The 23,600-nt window shown below is 35.2% G+C and overlaps 1 protein-coding gene across 19 annotated transcripts in view; it reads right to left on the bottom strand.

The window, feature by feature from the left end:
• The window catches only part of BRAF (B-Raf proto-oncogene, serine/threonine kinase), a 168,376-nt gene that overhangs the window by 97,939 nt on the left and 46,837 nt on the right, over positions 1-23,600 (bottom strand). For all 19 annotated transcript variants that reach the window (XR_015161978.1, XR_015161983.1, XR_015161980.1 and 16 more), the window contains exon 2: positions 3,173-3,274. Coding sequence is in view for 11 of the 19 variants with exons in the window: in XM_086395215.1 (XP_086251341.1) it covers positions 3,173-3,274 (102 nt within the window). In the remaining 8 variants the exon portion in view is untranslated. The remainder of the gene's footprint in view (positions 1-3,172; positions 3,275-23,600) is intronic.

Here is a 23,600-nt window from a genome sequence, read left to right as displayed (position 1 = left end):
TGCACATGCAGATACACACACATATATAAATTTCCTATTATACTATTTTAACTCTTACTATTTTAATTTCCAAGAGCTCTTTCTTATTCTTTAATACTTTTGCTTCTTTAATACAACCATGAAGCAAGAAGAGATTATGGATCTTCTCTTATCTTTGATGTTATAGTGATTTTCAAATTTTCTTCTGTTCTCTGCACTGTTTCTGAGTCCCTTTTGACCATTTCTGCCATTATCTTTCCTGTTAAAAGCTTTCTTCAAATACTGGTTATTCTTAACTGTTCATTTGTATTTAAGAGTTATGAACCCTGAAGATATCAATACTACACAAAGCAATCTACAGATTCAATGCAACCCCTACCCAAATCTCAATGTGTTTGCAGAAATAGAAAAACACCATTCTGAAATTCATGAGAAAATCCAAGGGATCCCAAATAGTCAAAACAATCTTGAAAAAGAACAAAGCTGGAGATCTGCATTTCCACAATGAGATACCCCTTCACACTCATTAGGACAGCTACTCTTACACACACACATACAGAAAATAAGTCTTAGCAAAGATATAAAGGATTGCAAAATATAGCTGCTTATGGAAAACAGAATGGCAGTTCCTTTAAAAATTTAATGTAGAATTATCTTACGATTCAGTAATTCCACTTCCGGCTATATACACGCAAAAAAGGTAAAGTCAGTATTATTCACAATAACCAAAAGGTGGAAACAACCAACCACTGATGGTAGCCATCAATAGACAAATGGATAATATACATTATATTATATACAGGTATATAGACATACAATGAAATATTTTTCAGCCTTAAATAGGAAGAAACTTTTGACACATTCTTCAACATGGATGAAGCTTGAAGACATTATGCTAAGTGAAATCAGTCAGTTACAGGATAAGTATGTTAGAATTCCACTTATACGACATTCCTAGAATAGCAAAATTCATCAAGACAGAAAGGAGAATGGTGGGTCTCAGTGGGTAATCAGTAGATTACTCACTTAGTACTTAATCTACTTAAGGGCCTTCAAATATCAGGACCCACAAGTCTTTTCCCTTGGCCTGGTCAACTTTCCTCAGGGAAGAAAACTCTCAATTCCGGCCAGGCTCCTCTTCATAGTAAATCAAATGGTGGTTAAGTTCAATGTTTTAACTTATTTATGTATTTAGTTTCTGTAAACCACTCCCTTGATTAAAATATAAGCTATCTGAAGGCAGAGACTGGGAGGAGATTTTTTTTTTTTAATATATATATATATATGCCCAGAGCCTAGACAAGTACAAATGTTAGCAGGCACTCAATAATTGCCTATTGAATAAATGAATCAAAGATTTACAGAGCACTTATTTCATAATCATAAACTCAAAATTTAGTCTTTAAATTACCATGTGTGATATATTTCCATTTTACCAATTAGGTGGGGTATAGGGAGGTTAGGTAACCTGTCTGCATAAGTTAAGGCAGAGCTACAATTCAAACACAGGGTGTGTGTAACTCCATAGTTCATCTCAACCACTATATTATACTGCTTTCTGTAGAGAAACTGTGTAATGTTAGTACCTGTCAGTAAGAATCTATGTGCTAATGATACAACCTGTAAGGTATAGTCTGCTGTAAACTGTTCTGTTGTTGTCGTTCAGCTGCTAGGTTGTGTCTGACTTTTTGTGACGCCATGGACTGTAGCTCGCCACTCTTCTGTCCATGAGATTTTGCAAGCAAGAATACTGGAGTGAGTTGCCATTTTCTTCTCCAGGGGATCTTCCCAACCCAGGGATGGAACCTGCGTCTCCTGCACTGCAGGCAGATTCTTTACCACTGAGCCACCTGGGTAGCCCTATACTGTCCTAGTTAGATATAGTTCAAATAGTTAAAAGCCTGAAGAGTATGTGTGTGGAGGGGCGAATGAATCCCTGCTATAGTGAAACCATGTTATTGATGCAAATGTATTACCTCTGAGGGTGGGGAAAGTTTCCTGACACAAAAATGGTTGGCAGAAAAACTGCTGGTTAAGTTGTCTAATTCTGACTAACAAGCAATTACCATTTTCACCAGGACTATTTGCCTCCTTATGACTCCTCTGCTTGTTCTCCTCACACACAAAAGTAAAACAGAGAGCATGTGATATCAGAAAATACACTAACTAGTATTCAGAGGTATGAGTTCCAGTCCTGGCACTGATACTAACTGGCAGTGTGCTCTGTGATAAGCCATAAAAAGAGAGAATAGTTTATCAGCAGTCATTTCCAAACTTTCAAGGTTATTTTAGAAATACACAAACTTACTTTCTCTCGAAATACCGAAGATTTAACTTATCCTTTAAAAGTAATTAGATTACTAAATTAGAATTTTGGTTTAGGAGTCTGTCAATCCATGCCTAAAAAATCTCTGGCATTTGAAGGCAAATGGTAACCTGATCATTTGTAATTTAGGGTTATCTCCCAATATGACTGGTTCTTATAGTTGGAGCTAGCTTTTATGGAGACCGGCAGTATAGTGCAGTGTAAGCAGTATGGGCTGTGGAGCCTGACTGCCTAGATTGTCTAACAGCTTCCTTGCTGTGGAACTTGAGTGACTTACATAAGGAAACTAATGCCAAGAAAGCGTACCTGTGATTATTATAGAAACTGCTACCTAATAGGATTAAGAACAATAACTAATCTATAAACTTACAATGATGTTCAAGACTGGATACAAAAGCTTCAAGGCACTATTAAACTGTAATGCTAAGCAATCTTGAGATACTAAAATTTTGTAAATTTTACCCATGAGGAAGCAAAAACCTATTTGAGGGGATTTGTTCTGAAAGAAAGATATTTTGCAAAATTCTCCCCATTTTCTAATACAGCAACTAGTTTGCTGGCCTCCAGAAAAGAATGCTTTCTCTTTTTTCAATAATTTTTTCTTTTTTTAAACCAGGGTAGTATTTTGAAGTTTATATACAACTTCTTCTTTAGTTTTGCTATTTTCCAAATTACCAAATACTATATATTTATTGTAACAAGTGAAACAACCTTAAAGAGTACAATAAAGACAAAGCTAATTCTCTCTTCACATATCTATTTTTAATCCCACTCCCTAAAATAACCCATATTACCAATACAAATGCGTCTTACAACTTCATTTTCTTTTCCTCAAAATTACTACAAATATGACACTCAAAAGCTTACCTCCAGATATATTGATGGTGGATTATGCTCCCCACCAAATTTGTCCAATAGGGCCTCTATATGCTCCTGTGTCAACTTAATCATTTGTTTGATATTCCACACCTAAAAAATATTTTAAAAGAATTTAAATACAAAGCATTTAGAATATGAATTCTTTAGAATCTTTAGAATATGAATATGAAATACAAATCATTTAGAATATGAATATCTTAATATTCCTACTGAAATATTATTGTAACTGTCAGTGTTCCTTGAAATTTAGAGCTTAGAGATCTTGAGATGATTTATTTTAAACTTCTTCTTATACTAGTGATACAACATTTTCTCAACTATAAAACATTTAAGTAATACATAAGTATTTAGGAACAAGCAGTAAAAATCTCTTTTTCACATTCCCCATATTTCTGGGTGTCCTGCCAAAAAGATAAGTCCTGTTTATGGTGTGATATACATTCTTCCATAACTTCTTTTTACTCAAAAAACAAAAATACATACATATATAAAATAGACAAATACATATAAATATTACATATTAAAATATTCTCAACATTTGCTTTCTTTACCACACAACATGCCTCAGAATTCTTTCCATGTCAATATGTATGTATTTTGCTTTTATTTTTTTTTCAGTGTTTTTAAGTATTTGTTCTTTCAATGTAGTTTCACTTTTAATTAATTAATTAATTTATTTATTTTACTTCGTTGCTATGCACAGACTTTCTCTAGTTGTGGTGAGCGGAGGGCTACTTTTCACTGTGGCGTGTGGGCTTCTCCTTCCGGTGGCTTTTCATTACAGAACACTGGCTCTAGGCACACAGGCTCAGTAGTTGTGGTGCAAGGGTTTAGCTGCTCCATGGCATGTGGAATCTTCCTGGACCAGGGATCAAATCCATGTCCCCTTCACTGGCAGATGGATTCTAATCCACTGTACCACCAAGGTAGTCCTATTTTACACCTTTTAAATGGCTGTATTACAACATCGTAAGTCCAGACAACATTCATTTCACGATATTAGGACACTGCTTATTTCAATGGACTTCAAAGGTAACTTAAGATTAGGTGGATACGAATGATTTTAGGAGAATCATTTCCAGATTTCCATTGTCTATTTGTATTCTTCCTAAATGATCTGCTTAAGAACTAGTTCTTTCTTCCTCTCCTTTAAAAATCACTACGTTGCAATTCTCCACTTTGTAAAAGAAAGGCAAAATTCTTATCCATCTCAAGTGCGTCTACTACCGTGTACTCTTCTGAGCTATATAAACTTCAAACTACCTAACAAACAAGAGAAGAAGGGAAATCCCTTGGCAAAAAAGGGGGAGGTTAATATCCTTGCTCTTAATATGAGCAAGACCTTATTTTATCAGTGAAACAAATTCTTGGGAAGGTTTCAAGCCTTATCCATTTATCTAGCCACCCAACTGAGAATTCAGAAGTCTAGTGGTCATATAGTATAGGCACATATTACATGTTTAAGATAAATAAGCAATCAGATCATTTTTTTTGTTTTTTTTTGTTTGTTTGTTTTTGCTTTTATTTTCTTTTTATTTATTTTTTTAAAATATTATTTTATTTTTAAACTTTACATAATTGTATTAGTTTTGCCCAATATCAAAATGAATCCATCACAGGTATACATGTGCTCCCCATCCTGAACCCTCCTCCCTCCTCCCTCCCCATACCATCTGGGTCGTCCCAGTGCACTAGCCCCAAGCATCCAGTATCGTGCATTGAACCTGGACTGGCATCTCGTTTCATACACGATATTTTACATGTTTCAATGCCATTCTCCCAAATCTTCCCACCCTCTCCCTCTCCCACAGAGTCCATAAGACTGTTCCATACATCAGCGTCACTTTTGCTGTCTCGTACACAGGGTTATTGTTATCATCTTTCTAAATTCCATATATATGCGTTAGTATACTGTATTGGTGTTTTTCCTTCTGGCTTACTTCACTCTGTATAATAGGCTCCAGTTTCATCCACCTCATTAGAACTGATTCAAATGTATTCTTTTAATGGTCAGATCAGTTTTTTTTTCTTCGTGAAAAATGAGTTCAATTTATCTGAGTGGTGTGAGAACATGCTTTTTGCAAATTATACTACAGTATATACTGTCTACAGATACTCTCTATAAACTGAATGATTTAAATCTGTAATTTTATGGTGTGACTGAAAATGTATTTAACAAATATACTCTAGAAATCATGGCCACTTAAATTATTTAAAGTTATAATGAAAAATGTGAGATAATTTTTTAAATGTACGAAGGAGAATAAATAAGCAAAGGGCACTTGGTTTATTTAATGATTCCTTCCTGAAGGACATTAGATTTCACCTCTCCCGGCTTTAAACAATGCTTCAAAATGGCTCTGAAATGCCTTCTCGACAAAGGGAGAAGTTTTCCTTTTAGACAGTGAAGCACAGGGTTCCTGGATTGAAGGATATGCACGTTTAAAAAGTCAGTATGGCAAATGGTCTTCCAAAAGGACAAAAGTACCAAGATACCTCCTATTAGGGTATCAGTCCACCCTTTTCCCACAATCCCACCAACAGTGTATATTATCAGACTTCAAAATTTTTCCTGATCTTAATGGGGGGAAACGTGATCTTCTTGTTTCAATTTGTATTTCCCAGGAAGTTGAGCATTCTTCACGCTGATTGATCATTTAAATTTATGAAAAATTATCTATCCATATTCTTTCTCCCTTCTATTTTTTTTCTTTTTATAGATGCCCTTTATTCTGGATATTAATCCTTATTCTCCTACAAACGCTGCAGTCTTTCCTCCTTTTCACTTTGTCTCTTTAGCCATAGACAGTCTTGCTACTCAAAGCATGGTTCATAGACTACCAGCAGCATAATCTTCTGGAAGTTTGTAGGAGCAGCAGAATCTCAGGCCCCATTTCAAACTTACTGAACTTTAACAAAATGATCCTTATTAAAGTTTGAGAAGAAATGACAGAAGTTTCTAGTTTTTTTCTATAATCAGATATTACAATATTTTTCCTTTATGAATCCTTGGCTAAATTCTCATATCCCCAGGAAGCATTAGGCTGTCTTTTCTCTAGCTACACTTATTTCCCAAGTAATCTTATCTAATCTTGTGGCTTTATATATGTACTGATGAAGTCCAAATTTTCCAGCTCTGTTCTCTCAACTCCATGGTATTTTTCTTCATGTGCCTACTGTACATTCCTACATACTTATTAAGATAAGTAGTATTTCAAACTTAACATGTTCAAAAGTTAACTTGATATCTATCCACCAGGTCCTGTTTCAAAATGCTTTTCTTACAGTCTCTTCATCTCAGAAAATGACAAACTCCCTCTATGATGAGTTTACTGACCACCCAGGGCAGAAGTGCTTTATACTCGGAATTTGATATTCTAAAATTGATTATGTTTTTCATGTCTATTAGCTACTTTGAAATAAGAAATATGTTTTACTCATCTTTTATTCCCTCATCACTTATCTTGGTGTCTTAGTCATTACAAGTATTCAAAGTAGTGTTGGAGCTAAGATTTAAGCTTTCTTCAGAATAGGATAAGAGAGAAAAATTAATCCTAGTTCAGCAATTCTTTACAGTCCAAGAAATTAAGTACTCTATTACCTACAGTCTCTCTTTTTTCTTTCCACCCTTAAAGTTCCACAGATAAAACTTGTGTAGTTAGGGTAAAGAACCATTCAAAGAATGGGAGAAATGGAAAAAAAAAAATTAGAGATGGCAAAGAGCAAGCGAGAAATGAGGAGACTGAGCTGATTAGAACTGATTCCTTTTCTTCCTGGCAGTAGAAAATGCTAAGATTTACATAATGCAGGGCCAAACCACAACTGCCTGAAAGGCAGGTTTCTTAACTTCCAAACAACAGTAATTTTATATCCAAAGTACGAAGAAAAATCACTATGATCACTCAGTTATAATTAGAAAAAATGAGTCTGAGCAAGCAAACTCTTTCAGATTTTCCTAAAGAATAAGAAAAAAGAAACTGTGATGATGATAATACTTTGAAGATACATTAAAAAGTAGAATAAAATATTGTAAACAGTAGATACAGAGTTTTGGCTTAAAACATCTTCTTGAAAAAACAAGAAAAACTGTTACAACAATCCTAAAAGGGAAATGAAAGAATTAAAAACAACAAATTTCAAGAAAGGTACTAGAAGATTTCCTATCCTTTTTTTATCTCTTCAGCAGAACACAGCAATTAAAACCAAGTAATATTAGTAAAGGGCAAAGGCTAATAGAGTTCTACCAAGAGAATGCACTGGTCATAGCAAACACCCTCTTCCAACAACACAAGAAAAGACTCTACACATGGACATCACCAGATGGTCAACACTGAAATCAGACTGATTATATTCTTTGGCTATATTCAGCCAAAGATGGAGAAGCTCTATACAGTCAGCAAAAACAAGACCAGGAGCTGACTGTGGCTCAGATCATGAACTGTTTATTGCCATATTCAGACTTAAATTGAAGAAAGTAGGGAAAACCACTAGACCACCCAGGTATGACCTAAATCAAATCCCTTACAGTATAAATTATATTATACAGTAGAAGTGAGAAATAAATAAAATTATAATAAAATAAATAAAATCATTTATTTATTTAAATAATATTTAAATAAATATTTAAATAATATTTAAATAAATAAAATTATACAGTAGAAGTGATTAACAGATTTAAGGGACCAGATCTGATAGACAGAGTGCCTGATGAACTATGGATGGAGGTTCATGACATTGTACAGGAGACAGGGAGCAAGACATCCCCAAGAAAAAGAAATGCAAAAAAGCAAAATGGCTGTCTGAGGAGGCCTTACAAATAGCTGTGAAAAGAAGCAAAGCGAAAAGCAAAGGAGAAAAGGAAAGATATAAGCATCTGAATGCAGAGTTCCAAAGAAGAGCAAGGAGAGATCAGAAAGCTTCCTCAGCGATCAGTGCAAAGAAATAGGGGAAAATAATAGAATGGGAAAGACTAGAGATCTCTTCAAGAAAACCAGAGATACCAAGGGAACATTTCATGCAAAGATGGGCTCAATAAAGGACAAAAATGGTATGGACCTAACAGAAGCAGAAGATATTAAGAAGAGGTGGCAAGAATACACAAAAGAACTGTACAAAAAAGATCTTCATGACCCAGATAATCACGATGGAGTGATCACTCACTAGAGCCAGACATCCTGGAATGTGAAGTCAAGTGGGCCTTAGAAAGCATCACTATGAACAAAGCTAGTGGAGGTGATGGAATTCCAGTTGAGCTCTTTCAAATCCTGAAAGATGAGGCTGTGAAAGTGCTGCACTCAATATGCCAGCAAATTTGGAACACTCAGCAGTGGCCACAGCACTGGAAAAGGTCAGTTTTCATTCCAATCCCAAAGAAAGGCAATGCCAAAGAATGCTCAAACTACTGCACAATTGCACTCATCTCACATGCTAGTAAAGTAATACTCAAAATTCTCCAAGCCAGGCTTCAGCAATATGTGAACCATGAACTTCCAGATGTTCAAGCTGGTTTTAGAAAAGGCAGAGGAACCAGAGATCAAATTGCCAACATTCGCTGGATGATCGAAAAAGCAAGAGTTCCAGAAAAACATCTATTTCTGCTTTATTGACTATGCCAAAGCCTTTGACTGTGTGGATCACAATAAACTGTGGAAAATTCTAAAAGAGATGGGAATACTAGACCACCTGATCTGCCTCTTGAGAAATCTGTATGCAGGTCAGGAAGCAACAGTTAGAACTGGACATGGAACAACAGACTGGTTCCAAATAGGGAAAGGAGTACGTCAAGGCTGTATATTGTCACCCTGCTTATTTAACTTCTATGCAGAGTACATCATGAGAAACACTAGGCTAGATGAGGCACAAGCTGGAATCAAGATTGCTGGGAGAAATATCAATAACTTCATATATGCAGATGACACCACCCTTATGGCAGAAAGTGAAGAAAAACTAAAGAGCCTCTTGATGAAAGTGAAAGAGGAGAGTGAAAAAGCTGGCTTAAAGCTCAACATTCAGAAAACAAATATCATGACATCTGGTCCCATCACCTCATGGCAAACAGAGAAACAGTGGAAACAGTGGCAGGCTTTATTTTTTGGGGCTCCAGAATCACTGCAGATGATGACTGCAGTCATGAAATAAAAAGATGCTCACTCCTTGAAAGAAAAGTTATGACCAACCTAGACAGCATATTAAAAAGCAGAGACATTACTTTGCCAACAAAGGTCCTTCTAGTCAAGACTATGGTTTTTCCAGTAGTCACGTATGGATGTGAGAGTTGGACTGTGAAGAAAGCTGAGCGCCGAAGAATTGATGCGTTTGAACTGTGGTGTTGGAGAAGACTTTTGAGAGTCCTTTGGACTTCAAGGAGATCCATCCAGTCCATCCTAAAGGAAATCAGTCCTGAATATTCATTGGAAAGACTGATGCTGAAGCTGAAACTCCAAACTTTGGCCACTTGATGCGAAGAGCTGACTAATTGGAAAAGACCCTGATTCTGGGAAAGATTGAGGGCAAGAGGAGAAGGGGATGACACAGGATGAGATGGTTGGATGGTATCACTGAATCAATGGACATGAGTTTGAGTAAACTCCAAGAGTTGGTGATGGACAGGAGGCCTGGCGTACCGCAGTCCATGGGGTCGCAAAGAGTTGGACACGACTGAGCGATTGAACTGAACTAACTGTTAGTAAACAACCAATGATTTCTCACAACTTTACAAATGGCAAAATTCACTCTCCAAAAAACCTGAATTAAAAAAAAAGTCTATGCTAAAATATAATGCATAAGAACTGCTACGGAAAGAAATGAAGGGTGGCAATGGCAGAAAGAAAACTATAGGCACTGATGCCCTTCCTCCCAACAAGAAGGTATCAGGTTCAAATCAATGGTTTCTATCAAATCTTTAAGGAAACACACTATTAATTAATAGGTGACAGTACATATAAAAAAGAAAACCTTTCAAATTCATTTTATGAAGCTAGCAAAATCCAGGTGTCAAAACTTGACAAAAACACAAAAATAAAGCCACAAAATAATCTAACCTATGAGGACAAACTCAAATATAACTCAGTACTATATATGTATTTTTTAATGCAGGACTAGAGATCTCTTGTAATATAGGACTAGAGCTCTCTTCAAGAAAATTCGAGATACCAAGGGAACATTTCATGCAAAGATGAGCACAATAAAGGACAGAAATGGTATGGACCTAACAGAAGCAGAAGATATTAAGAAGAGATGGCAAGAATACACGGAAGAACTATACAAAAAAGATCTTCATGACCCAGATAACCACAATGGTCTGATCACTCACCTAGAGTCAGACATCCTGGAATGATAGGGACTCTAGGAAGCTCATGTACACATTGCTGTATTTAAAATGGATAACCAACAAGGACTTATTGTATTGCACAGGGAACTCTGTTTAATGTTATGTGCCAGCCTGGATGGGAGGGGGGTTTGATGGAGAATGAATACATGTATATGTATGGCTGAGTCCCTTGGCTGTTCACCTGAAACTATCATAACATTGTTAATTGACTATACATCAGTACAAATTAAAAAGGTTATAAAGTTTTAAGTAAAGTAAGATAAGTAAAACAGACTCATGTCTGAATAAATCCTAGTTTTCATGGATAAATTTCAGAAATTCAGAGTTGAAAAGAAAACCCTAAATGGTTCCTACAAAATAACTAGAATTAATATCAGACTTTTGATCAGCAACATGAAAAGAGAAAGTAGATTACTTGTTGCCTAAGACTGGTGGATTAGTGGGAATGCGGAATGACTGCTGTCTGGGGGATTCTCTTTGGGGTGATAAACATGTTCTACAGTGATTGGGGTGACAACTGTACAACTCTGGGAACATATTAAAAACTGCTGAAATATACCCTTTAAATGGATGCATTCTATGATATCTGAATTACATCTCAATAAAGCTGTTAAACAGAAAAAACAATGGAGTAATGTTTTCACTGTCCTATATAAAAATGATCTGAACCTAGAATTCTACCCTCAGGCAAACTACCAATCAAGCATGAGGGTAAATGAAACCTTTTTGGTCATGTAATGTCTCAAAAATTTACCTCAATAGGATTCACAGGTCTGAAAACACTTTTATGTTTTAACTTAGCAATTTCACTTCTAGAAATTTTTACCAATCTCCCACAAAACTAGAAAAACATAGTAGGTCTATTTATAAAGATAAGTGATTCACTAGGTGAAAAAACATCAACTGATTTAAAATTTGGCACTATCTTTACATTTTAATACCACAAAACAAGCACAAAGCAAAAACTGAAGCTGCTTTCCCACCCCGTACCAAAAAGACATTGCATAAAGAGTTATGTTTTAAAGTAGAGAATTAAAGATAGCAAAAGTGATAACAAAAAGCAGTCAGAACAACTAGACATAAGGTATGGTTATGAAGAGTCCTGAAAGTCATGGTAAGTTGCTTTCATTTTATTCTAAGATATGAGAATTTGAATTTTCAAAAGCAGACGTATGTGTGTCATAACCTGATATTTTACTACTGACAATTATCCTCTCATTTTATAGATGAGAACATTGTGGCACAGAGGTGTTTGTTAAATTAGATATGGGAGAAGAATGAGAGAAATAAGAATCAAAGCTGACCCCAAAATTTTGAGTAGGTAACAGGATGGACAGTGACACCATTTACTGAAGTGGGGAATCTCTAGGGGAAGAAATCAAGTATTATATCACCTAAAAAGAGGTTAATTAAATGATCAAGTAGGCAGCTGGCTATGCATTTCAGCACTCAGGAAGAACTATGAGGCAGGATATATATTTAGGTGTCACAGAATGCTAATAAGGAAATCTCCAACAGAGTATAAGCAAAGACGACTCAACCCTTAGACTCCACCAAAATTTAGAAGATTGATAAAGGATAGAGTCCACAAAAATGACTGAGAAGAAACAGACACTGAGGTAGGAGAAAAACTTGATTCAATGAAGATAATTTATTAGATAAGAACAGGAACAAGAAATAGTAGATAGAAGACAGAAGAATGAAATATAAGTATCTGTATATGGCACCCCACTCCAGTACTCTTGCCTGGAGAATCCCAGGGACGGGGGAGCCTGGTGGGCTGCCGTCTATGGGGTCACACAGAGTCGGACACAACTCAAGTGACTTAGCATATAGTTTGTCATCATGTTTATATGTATTTGCATATGTATCAGGGCTGGCAGATAATAGAGTATGTTTGTAGGCTGGAGGGAAAATCCAACCGAAAGACAGAAACTGATGATGTGTAAAGAGATGCCAGCTGCAGGAAAGAAGCCCTAGAGACACTAAGAAGAGATGGAACCTGAGTCACAAGAAGTGGAATTAGACTGGCAGGGAAGGTCTCTTAATAACAAGAGAAAGGAAGACTGAGAACCTGAAGACCAATGCAGTTAGGTTTGCAGATACAGTGATGCAAAGATGATGACAGCTGCATCCGATTTCTCAATAAAGTTTGAGGTGAGGTCCATAGATGAGAGATGAGAGTGGCTGTGAGAGGTTTGCAATGAGTGGGAACATAGTATTAACAGGGAAAGTGAAGAAGGAGTAGCAGCACTGCCAGACACTACTGAAACCCGGTTGAGGTTCATGGCATAAATTCAGAGCAGTACATTCAGCTGCCTGAGTGCAAGCAGAGAGGCAGTGGCCATTGGTATTTTGTTCTGCCCGTAAATGGGGAGAGGGACTAGACAGTCAAGGATATTATTAATTCTTACAGGCATTCCTTACTAAAATCTTCGTCCTGAAGTCTGTGAGTTGTAAAGAAAGTTTACTTGAGAAGGCTGAAGAAGGGCTATAATCAAGGGCAAGACAGATATCTGCAACTTTTCTGAGCTTAAGAAAGAGGTTGAGGATTTAAAAGTTTGTTGAACACAGTTTCACAATTACTTTGGCCAGTGGACAGTGAGAAATAAAAATAGGAAAGTGGTACTCATGAAATCAACAAATAGAAAATGTCTTGACTTTGAGTTAAACTTGGAAATTAAAATTATCTAAAACAGAATAAGTGAATCAAACCATTTCTTCTGGCTGATTAAGAGTAAATAAACCCTAACATTTCCAGGATCTTGATAAAGCACAAAAGAAAACAGCACATAAATGAATTATTCTAAACTGTCCATAAAATTGTCCACTAATTTACTTAGTTTTTAAACTGAAAGTTCAACAGCTCCTAACCACTACTATTCAAAATGGTCCTTAGGAAACAGATCAAATATTTGCCACATACATATAACTGAATTAAATGAAACTGTATTTGGAGTAGGAATAAAACTGAATGAAAATGCAGATTCATATCACGTGAAACAGATGCAGTAGAGATTCAGGACCTTCAACTGCAAATACTTTTGCGTATCTTAAAAACATACCATGGCTTCTGCTACTAATTCTGATACAACTCCCCAGTCATAATTTTCTTCCACTGTAAATCTCCTATCCCAAAGCACTTTCTGTTTACATGGGGAACACTTCTGTGTGCCACATCCTAAAATCAAAGATTTGTGGGAAAATACTGTCACAAATAATAACTGGGGCATAATCGCCTATAAGGGCCATAAGTTCAGTAAAGCTGAGATCTGTTACACATCAATCACTGTTTTAGTCCTAGCACTTAAGTGTTCCAGCAAGAAGCAGGTTTTTATAGGTGCTGGCTACCTGAAAATATAAAAAATTCTATATTCTGGGTAAGCTCAGAGCAGACTGATGAAATCACAATTCAAGATTATAACATGATTCCATACTGAAACAAGTTATGTATGCAGATAGACATAAATAGATGCCAAGCATAAATTTGATATTGATGAAACAAGTAAGTTTAAAAAGGCTATGTCTGGAGTAAAATACTTGTAAGTGATATGACTGACAATGATTTACTTTCCAAAATATATAAAGAGCTCATACATCTCAATATCAGAAAAACAAACAACCCAATCAAAAAACAGGCAGAAGACCTAAACAGACATTTCTCCAAAGAAAACATACAGATGGTAAACAGGCACATAAAAACATACTCAACATTGCTAGTTAGTAGTGAAATGCAAATCAAAACTACAATGAAGTATCATCTCACACCAGTCAGAGCGGCCATCATCAAAAAGTCTACAAATAATAAATACTGGAGAGGATGTGGAGAAAAGTAACCCACCTACATTGTGATGGGAGTGTACACTGGTGTAGCCACTATGGAGAACAAAATCAGAGTTCCTTAAAAAACTAAAAATAGAGTTACCATATGATCCAGCAATCCCACATCTGGGTATATATCAGGAAAATATGAAAACTCTAATTCAAAAAGATACATGCACCCTAATGTTCATCGCAGAACTGCTTACAATAGCTAAGACATGGAAGCAACCTAAGTGTCCATCAACAAATGAATGGATAAGGAAGATGTGATATAAATACACAGTGGAATATTACTTAACTATAAAAAGGAATGAAATAATACCATTTGCCACAACACAGATGAATCTAGGGATTATCATACTTAATGAAGTATGTCAGACAAAAACTACTCACCACTACTATTCAAAACAATCTTCAGTAAACATATGATACCATATGATATCTCTTATATGTGAAATCTAAAGAAATGATACAAATGAACTTATTCACAAAACAGAAACAGATTCACAGACATAGAAAGCATATTTAGAATTACCTGAGGTGAGGGATAAATTAGGAATTTAGATTAATAGATACACACTACTATATATAAAACAGATAGACAACAAGGACCTACTACATAGCACTGGGAACTCTATTCAATATCTTGTAATAAGCTATAATAGAAATGAAACCTGGAAAGGAATATCACTTTGCTATACATCTGAAACTAACACAACACTGTATTGGTAAATCAACTATACTTTACTCAGTCAACAGACTATGTCAGTAAGTAAAATAAAAATGTTAAGTGAAAATAAGCACTATAACAGGTTAAGTTGCCACCTAATCATAGTTCTTACCTCATAGGAAAACATCAAGAATTTAGTGAGATATTTTATAAAACATTGAGCATATTGCTTAACAAATAATTGAAAATATAATTATTAGTTACCAATGTTATCATCAAATGTTTAAATATCAGAAGCTCCATAAAGGAGCCATTTTCCAGGGAAGGTGTGCAATCAGAATAGGCTACATTATACTCTGTTAAGGACCTCCCATCTCTGTAGTTACAATCAGGAAAAAAAAAAAGACTCTCCCATCTCTGTGCCTTGAAACAAAATAAGTTTAGTTTTCATTCATGCTATATGTCTACTTCAGGTAGGAAGGGAAGCCCTGTTTATTGTAGTCATACAGGGATGCACGTTAACAGAGCAGTAGTCACTGTTTTTAATAATGTTAATCACCAGGCTGGATAGAAAAAAAAAAAACTCTGGAGGGCCTGACACTGGCAACTAGACATAGGGTATGTCATATTTATAACAAAAAGAATAGAACTAGTCACATGCCTTCTTTGTGACCAGGTAGGAAAACTGGATATGCATAAAGAGCACAAAGGACTACTAGGGAAGGCTAATTTATCTAGAAATCCATAGGTACAAGAAAGCTACAGAAAAACAGTCTGAGACTTGGGCTTAGGAAGAATGATTACTCGATGTCATGGGAGAAATGAAGAAATGTATTATAACATCAAACACTATCTACATTTTAATGGTCTTTGAATACACTGCTTCTTCTGCTAGAACATTCTTTTCTTCCATTAGCCACACCATCTCACAACATAACCAAATGGGCAACTAGGTTTTTTCCTCTGAAGTCTTTAATGTGAACAAAAACTATAAGCCCCAAACACACTGATTAGCACATACTTAAGCTGATTCATATAGAAATAAACAATACAATCATAAGAAATCTGAGATACAATTTTAAGTAACAGTTATCCAGGAAACTGAAAAACTTGAAATTTAATGTTGTTCTTTTCTCCCAATCATAAGAGAGAAAAAATTAGGTAGCAAAATAGCTATCTATAAAGAAGAAATAATAAACATAAATTAGGATGTTCCTTGATCCATAATAATTATATTAACATGACTTCTGATGACACACACTGCCACCCGGCCACAGGAAGGACACATTATACAAGATGGGCTAATCATGTACTTCATCCCACTAGACCAGGTAATTGAGTATTGTGGGCACATGATTCTAGTTAGGAACAATTAAATTCTTTCCCAGCAATTTTCCTAAAATGCAGCCTTCCTGACTATTATGTGTGGCTATCTATCTGTTCTTCACTATACTCGTATGACTATAGTCATTTAAGTGGAAGCAAATGAACCTAGGGCTACTTAGAGCCACGCTTTCTAGCACACAGGAAAGTCTATCTCCAACAGAAGATAAGGAGCAGATATTTAGAAACAAGTAGAAAAAGGTGGGAAATATTTAGAATTCACTGGTACTGGACAACCTAAGGTCCACTTGACTGATTCCTGTAGCTCAACTAATTACTTTAGTATATTTCCCATAAATTTCCCTCTTTTTGATTAAGCTGAATGAGTTAAGTTTCTGTTTTGACCAACACTGTTTTTGCCAAATAATGTATTTAAAACAAGAGTTTGGTTTAGTCTCCATTGGCTGAAGACACCAGAAGACCAGATTCCCTGTAGATGACAGGAAAACTAGGAAGAAATGCATCTGGCTACAAACATGCCCATCTAATTCAAGCTTCATAATGAATTCTGTGATTGGCTGGAAAGCCCAGATAAGAAGCTCAAATTAATTAACACTGAAAAACAGACACGTGAAAGAAATATTCATAAGCTAGAGGTATCCACTATTCTGGTCATGTAAAAGGTTATATAAATAGCTCTATTCAATGTGTTATGAACAGAAGTTACTTGTGCTAATGATTTTTAAAAATCTGATAAGCAATAATCCTTATAAATTCAAGTAGCCAAATCAAGCTACCAAGTATAAATTGAAAAAGATAAAAACATTTAACACAAGGAGGTAACTTTCACTGAAATTTGATATAGTCAATAGATCTTATTTACATAGATTCAACAAAAAACAAGATGAAGGAGAGGGAGAGAGAGGTGAAGGGTAAAGGGAAGAGAAATCATGAACCTGCACCTCTGAGCATGGTAGGGCAGTGATGAATATCTGAGCAGAGATTAAAAGAAAGTAACCAGAGGCCTCTTTTTGTCATCAGGGTATAGGATAAAAAATCGGTTACAGAGCATTTAGAAAACATTTCCTAACAGGGATTATAAACCTACCACAAAATAAAGCTATGATAGTGACAAAGAACTTAAGACTATTCTGACATCTGTTGAAACCTTATTCTGCTTAAACTTTTATTTTCTTTGATCAAAGAAATGAAGTTAATAATTCTTTCCTTTATATACTTAAGGAATCTATTGTGATAATCAAGTAACAATACACCATTTTCTATGAGTTACAATATGAAGATGTACATGTTTGTTTTATATTAACTTTTAAGAAAGTTTAAAAACAGATCTCAAACATATTCAAAACTACATTTTAAAAGCATAAGTTAAAACTTTAAAGGGAAAAAAAGCAACTGAACTCTTTCTCATTAATATTATTAGTTCAGTCTATTTATGATAGTTCTCAACTTTGCTTAACTAATAGCAGAAGGCCCTACTTGAAAGTATACACATCTCCCAGGGTCTAAGTAATCTTAGCATCAAAAGTGCTTTCAGGTAGCTCCCTTTACTCCCAAATCTTTAGTGAGATCACCTTTCTGATGCAGGTAACTACAAAAAAAGGGCTTCAGTCTATCTTCCAACTAGGATGCTATAAGTTTTTGCTCTCCTGAACACAGTCACAGCAAAAAAAAAAAAAAAAAAAGAGTGAGGGAGAGGAGAGAATCACAAAGAACACTTCTTTGCCTCATTGTGAACCTCTATGACTATTATTCCCTAATCAGATTAATTCTCTTAACATAATATTCAAAACATCCAGCAAACAATTCAAAATTACTCAGCATACAAAGAACTAGGAAAACCCCCAAGTCACATGGAAATGACAAGCAAAAATTACAAACCCCAAGATGACTCAGATGTTGGAGTTAGCTGACAAAAACTTTAAAGCAACTTTAATAAAAATGCTTCAACAAGCAATCAATAATACTCTAGAAGTCAATGGAAAACTAGAGTCTCAGGAAACAACAGAAGACAATAAGAATTACAATAACAAAAATTTAAAAACTCGATAGATGGGCTCAACAGCAGAATGAAGATAGAGGAGTCAGGGAGCATGAAGGCAGATCAACTGAAATTATCCAGTCTTAACAGAAGAAAAAAAAAAGAGATCAAAAAATTTTTAAAAACTTGGGGTTCTACAGGATAATAACAGTAAGGTCTAACATTTGTGTCACTGACTTCCAAAAGAAAAGGAGAATGAAGCAATAAAAAATATGTGAAGAAATACTGGTTGAAATCTCCTCAAATTTGACAAAATACATAAAACTACAGATTCCGAAAGATGACTCCCAAAATGGGTAAGTACGCAGAAATGCATACGACACACATCAAGTGTTGAAAACTAAAAACAAAGCGTTATCTTGAAAGCAGAGACAAATGACCCATAAACTACAAGGGAATAACATTTCAGATGACTACAGGTGTCTCAAAAGAAACCATGAAGGCAGAAAGTAGTAGCACAGCATTTTAAAGTATTAAAAAAACTGTCAACCTAGTATTTTATACCCAGTGAAAATAGCTCTCAGCAATGAAGTAAAATAAAGATATATTTAGATAAATAAAAACAAAAAAAAATCTGCTGCCAAAAGAATTACTAAAAGAAATTCTTCAAACAGAAGAGAAATTGTATCAAAAGGAAACCTTAAAGAGCAGGAATGAAGAGCAAAAAAAAAAAAAAAAAGGTAAATATCTGGGTAAACACAATACATTAATCCCCTCCTCTTACACTCTTTAAATATGTTTAATAGTTGAAAGAAAAATTATAGCATTTCCTAATGAGACTTTCCATAAAGGAAATGTAACATGCAAGACAAGGATAACAGAAAGGAGTTGGTGGTGGCGGGGGGGTGGGTATAGACAGACCTATATAGTAGTAATATTTCCATAATCCACTTAGGGGAGTAGAGAATTTATTCTAAGCAGACAATGAAAACTTTAGTATATATACTGTAATTGCCAGAATAACCACTAAAGAAACTACTGAGAGGTATAACTAAAAATAAACACACTAGGTAAATTTAAAATGGAATACTAAAAGAATGTTCAAATAACCTAAGAGAAGGCAGGAAAGAAGAAACTGAGTAATGAAAAACAGAGGAAACTAACAGAAAATGAATTACTAAACTGGTTAACCTAAATCAAAACATACTGGGCTTCCCTGGTAGCTCAATGGTAGAGAATCCACCTGCCAATGCAGGAGACATGGGTTCGATCCCTGATCCATGAAGATCCCACATGCCACAGAGCAACTAAGCCTGTGCACCACAACTACTGAGGCTGTGCTCCAGAGCCAGAAGCTGCAACCACTGAGGCTATATGCCACAACTACTGAAGCCCATGTTCCCTAGAGCCTGTGCTCCATAGAAAGAGAAGCCACTGTAATGAAAAGCCAGTGCACCACATCTAGAGAGTAGCCCCCTGCTCACTCGTCATAACTAGAGCAAAGTCTGTGCAGCAACAAAGACCCAGCAGAGCCAAAAATAAGTACACAAATAAACTTTTAAAAATATATCATTATATTACATGTAAATAGTGTACAGATACAAATTAAAAGATAAAGACCATCAGAAGGGATGAAAAAATCTAAATACACAGTTTCTACCAGCAATTCACTTTAAATATGCATTAGAATCACTCAAAGGGCTTCTTAAAATACAGACTGCAGAGTATCAAGCTCAGAGTTTCTGATTCAGTAAGTCTACAGGAGAGTCTTCATTTTTAAGATTCCCATGTAATGCTGCTGCTACTAGTATGGGCATCACACTTTGAGAACCAGTTATTTAAAATGATGTTTCAAAATTCTAAAAAAGTTATGTTAAAAGATATGAGATCAGTTTTCTATAGATGTTGATTTCCAGTTTTACTAATCATCTCTCTCAAATGTACAAACAGTACATGGGTGATGGACATACTTTGGTTCCTTCTGTGTCTGAAAATATCTTGATTAGGTATGGGATTCTTAATCACAGCTGTTGTTTACCTCTCAGTGTTGCCATTGTTGACCTGATAATCCTTCCTTTTTGTTCTATCTGAGCTTTCTTTCTAAGCTTCTGATCATCTTTATCCCTAATATTCAGTAATTTCACTACAAAGTATAACTTCTGCTTATTATTCTGCCTTTCAGTATACAGATTCAAGTCTTTCTTCAGGTCAGGATATAGTTTATTATTATTCAGTTAACTATTACTTCCTTGCTTTTTTCCTTCTAGAAATCTATTAATTCATGTTAGATTTCCTTAGTCTATCTTCTAAATCACTTACATTTTTACTAATGAATTCAACTTCTGTGTATTTTCTTTTTACTGATTAACAGTTTATGTACCAAACACTATTCTAGGCTTTAGGCATGTAACAAAGCTCCTGCCCTCATGGAGTATACACTCTATTAAGGGCACAAATAAACAAGAAAATAAATGTATAATTTCCAGCAGTGAATCAATGCTTTGAAAAAAATTCAATCAAGGTGAAAGACAGTAGGGAGAGGCTCTTTTGCTTTATTTCTAAAATTTTATTTATTTATTTATTTTGGCCACACCACGACCATGTGGCATGTGGAATCTTAATTCCTTGACCACGGATAGAATTAGTGCCCCCTGCTGTGGAAGTGTAGAGTCTTAACCAGGGGACAACCAGGGAAGTCCCAAGAAGGCTCTTTCAGAAACCGTAGGCTTGAGGTCTTGTCAAAGAGGTAGTAATATTTGAACAGATATGAGAATAAAGTGAGGAAGCTGGTGAAAATATTCTTCAGGTAGAGGAAAAATAGCAATTAATGAAAAAAGTCCTAGGTTACAAGTATGCTTGGAGTATTCTACAAAAACAAGAAAGCCAGTGAGGCTGATGTGATGTAAGAAAACGCATACAGTGCAAGACTAGCTCTCAAACTTTATGAGTATGCTCTCATGATCCCTTTACACTCTTAAATTATTGAGGATCCCCCAAACTGCTGTTTCTGTGAGTTATATCTAATGATATTTGCCCTATTAAGAAATCAGACTGGGAAATTATTTTTAAAATTATTTGAATAAAATTGTCATGTGTTAAACAACTTTTTTTTAAAACAAAAAACAAGTCCACTGTCCAAAACAAACAAAAAATTTAGTGAGAAGAATGGCATTGTTTTACATTTTTGCAATTCTCTTTAATGACTAGTTTAATAGAAGGTAGCTGGATTGTCATACCAGTTTCTACATTAACTTGTAACAATAACACAGATCATGTAGCATATGGAAACTTGATTCTACAGTCAGGAGAATGAGAGAGAAAAAGGTAAATATCATCCTAGTATTATTAAAAGTTTTGGCCTTACAGATCTCCTGAACCCTTGGACCACATTTTGAGAATCACAGTCTAGAAGATGAAGCTATAGAAGCTGGTAGGGGCCAGATTATATAAACCTTGAAACCACAGTTTAAAGTTTGGGTTTTAAGTGTAGTTTTCTAAGCAAATGAGTAACATTATATAAATTACATTTTAAATAATTACTCCTACTGGTATGTACGGAACAAAATATAAGGGGGCAACATCAGTTGGAAGATTACTGCAATAACTGGGGAGATGACAGCAGTGAGGACTAAGATGGTGGCAAAGTAAACAGTGAGAAGTTGCCTGGTTTAAGAGGCACACAAAACCCCTACATATGAACGAGTTCCGTTCCAAGAGTGTGTTCATAACTCCAACAAAATTAGCCGATGTAACCAAGTAACACAATCAGCTATACAGGATGTACTGTAATGGGCTTATAATACTTTTCACAGAATGATACATAAAAAACACAAAAAATAAACATTTTTAATCTCAGAGTACAGTACAACAGCTGGCATACAGAGGCTGGTAGCAAGTGAACAGGCAAGAATTACTGCCTGGAGGAGGAAGCAGGGGCTGGGAGATGGTAAAGATGTCAACAATAGGACTTTCACACATTGCACATTCACATATCTTAAAGTTCGCTACTAGAAGGTTACTATGTTGAAGACTTACTGTATTTCAAAGGTAGAGCCAATGGAGCTCACTGGAAAAGTGGATTTTAGATGTGAAGAAAAAAGATCTTACTTGATCTTTCAGAACACATATTCAGTTCTGAGCAGTGGTTTCTCTTTTTCAGTTTCAGGTCCAAAAGTTATACATTTGGAAATTAGTACAAGAGAAAATTATCTTGGTTCCATGTTTGAAATACATCCTGGATCAGATTACTTCTTACTACTTCCCCTGCTAGTCCAAGCTACCATCATCTCTCCCCTAGAATCTCCACTAATTTGTTCACTGAACGCACGGATGATTAAAATAAAAAGAAAACAGGCAACTGTGGATAATGCATTACCATATGGTTGCGGAATTAAAAACATGTAACTCCGCTCAGAACACCATTAATCAAACAAAAAACTTAAACCCTATATCAAAATATAGGCATATGAATATATTTATGTGCTTTAAATTAAAATATGTATCTCCTTCTTTCCTTAGATAATTTTCCATTTTAACCATTTTCAATTAACAACCTTTATCAATCAACTGGCACTGACTGCATGATCAACTTCAATAGCAAACGTAACTAGCAGGATAGCTTTTCATTTGCTTTAAATACAAATGAGATCACAACCTAATGGACTGCAAGTTCAATGACTACAGCTATGGAGATAATACACAGTAATAATCAATGAAAAATCAAGTAAACCTTAAACTGACAAAATCTTCAAGTAAGAAATACTATGAATATATGTATGTGTATATATAGGATACACACACACATCCCAGAAAACTTCACACTGTACAAAGAACAGAATGTCTACAACCCTTTCTATTTAAAACGTAACCAAGTTCTAGGTCCAAACCTAGAAGTTTAGCCAACTTACAGTTTTTATCTTATTTAAGAAAAAACATTACTTCTCTTTTTTTATTTTTAAGCACAACTGAATTATCTGCTTCAAAAGAGAATATAAAGGATAATTTTCCTACAGCTTTCTGCTATGAAAAGCAAAGCAGTCACTTGATCTTCCTATTTCCTGGTCACCCCTTGGCAAACATTCTGCACTGTCATCTTAAGGAGTCTACCTTTAATACAGTTACAATTTAAACCACTGAATTTAGACTCCACCACAGGTAGGATGTCCTATGTTCTCTTATTTTACTGGATCATATTTAGTCACACTCTGTAACATCTCATATTATTCTCTCAAGGCAATTCTGTTTTTCTTCCATGGTGCCTTTAGTTACTTTT

Source organism: Bos grunniens, chromosome 4 (genome assembly GCF_055505025.1).
Source record: "Bos grunniens cultivar Pamir isolate PY7600 chromosome 4, Bosgru_T2T1.0, whole genome shotgun sequence".
In the NCBI taxonomy this organism is placed as follows: Eukaryota; Metazoa; Chordata; class Mammalia; order Artiodactyla; family Bovidae; genus Bos; species Bos grunniens.
This window is presented reverse-complemented; position numbering and strand designations above follow the sequence as displayed.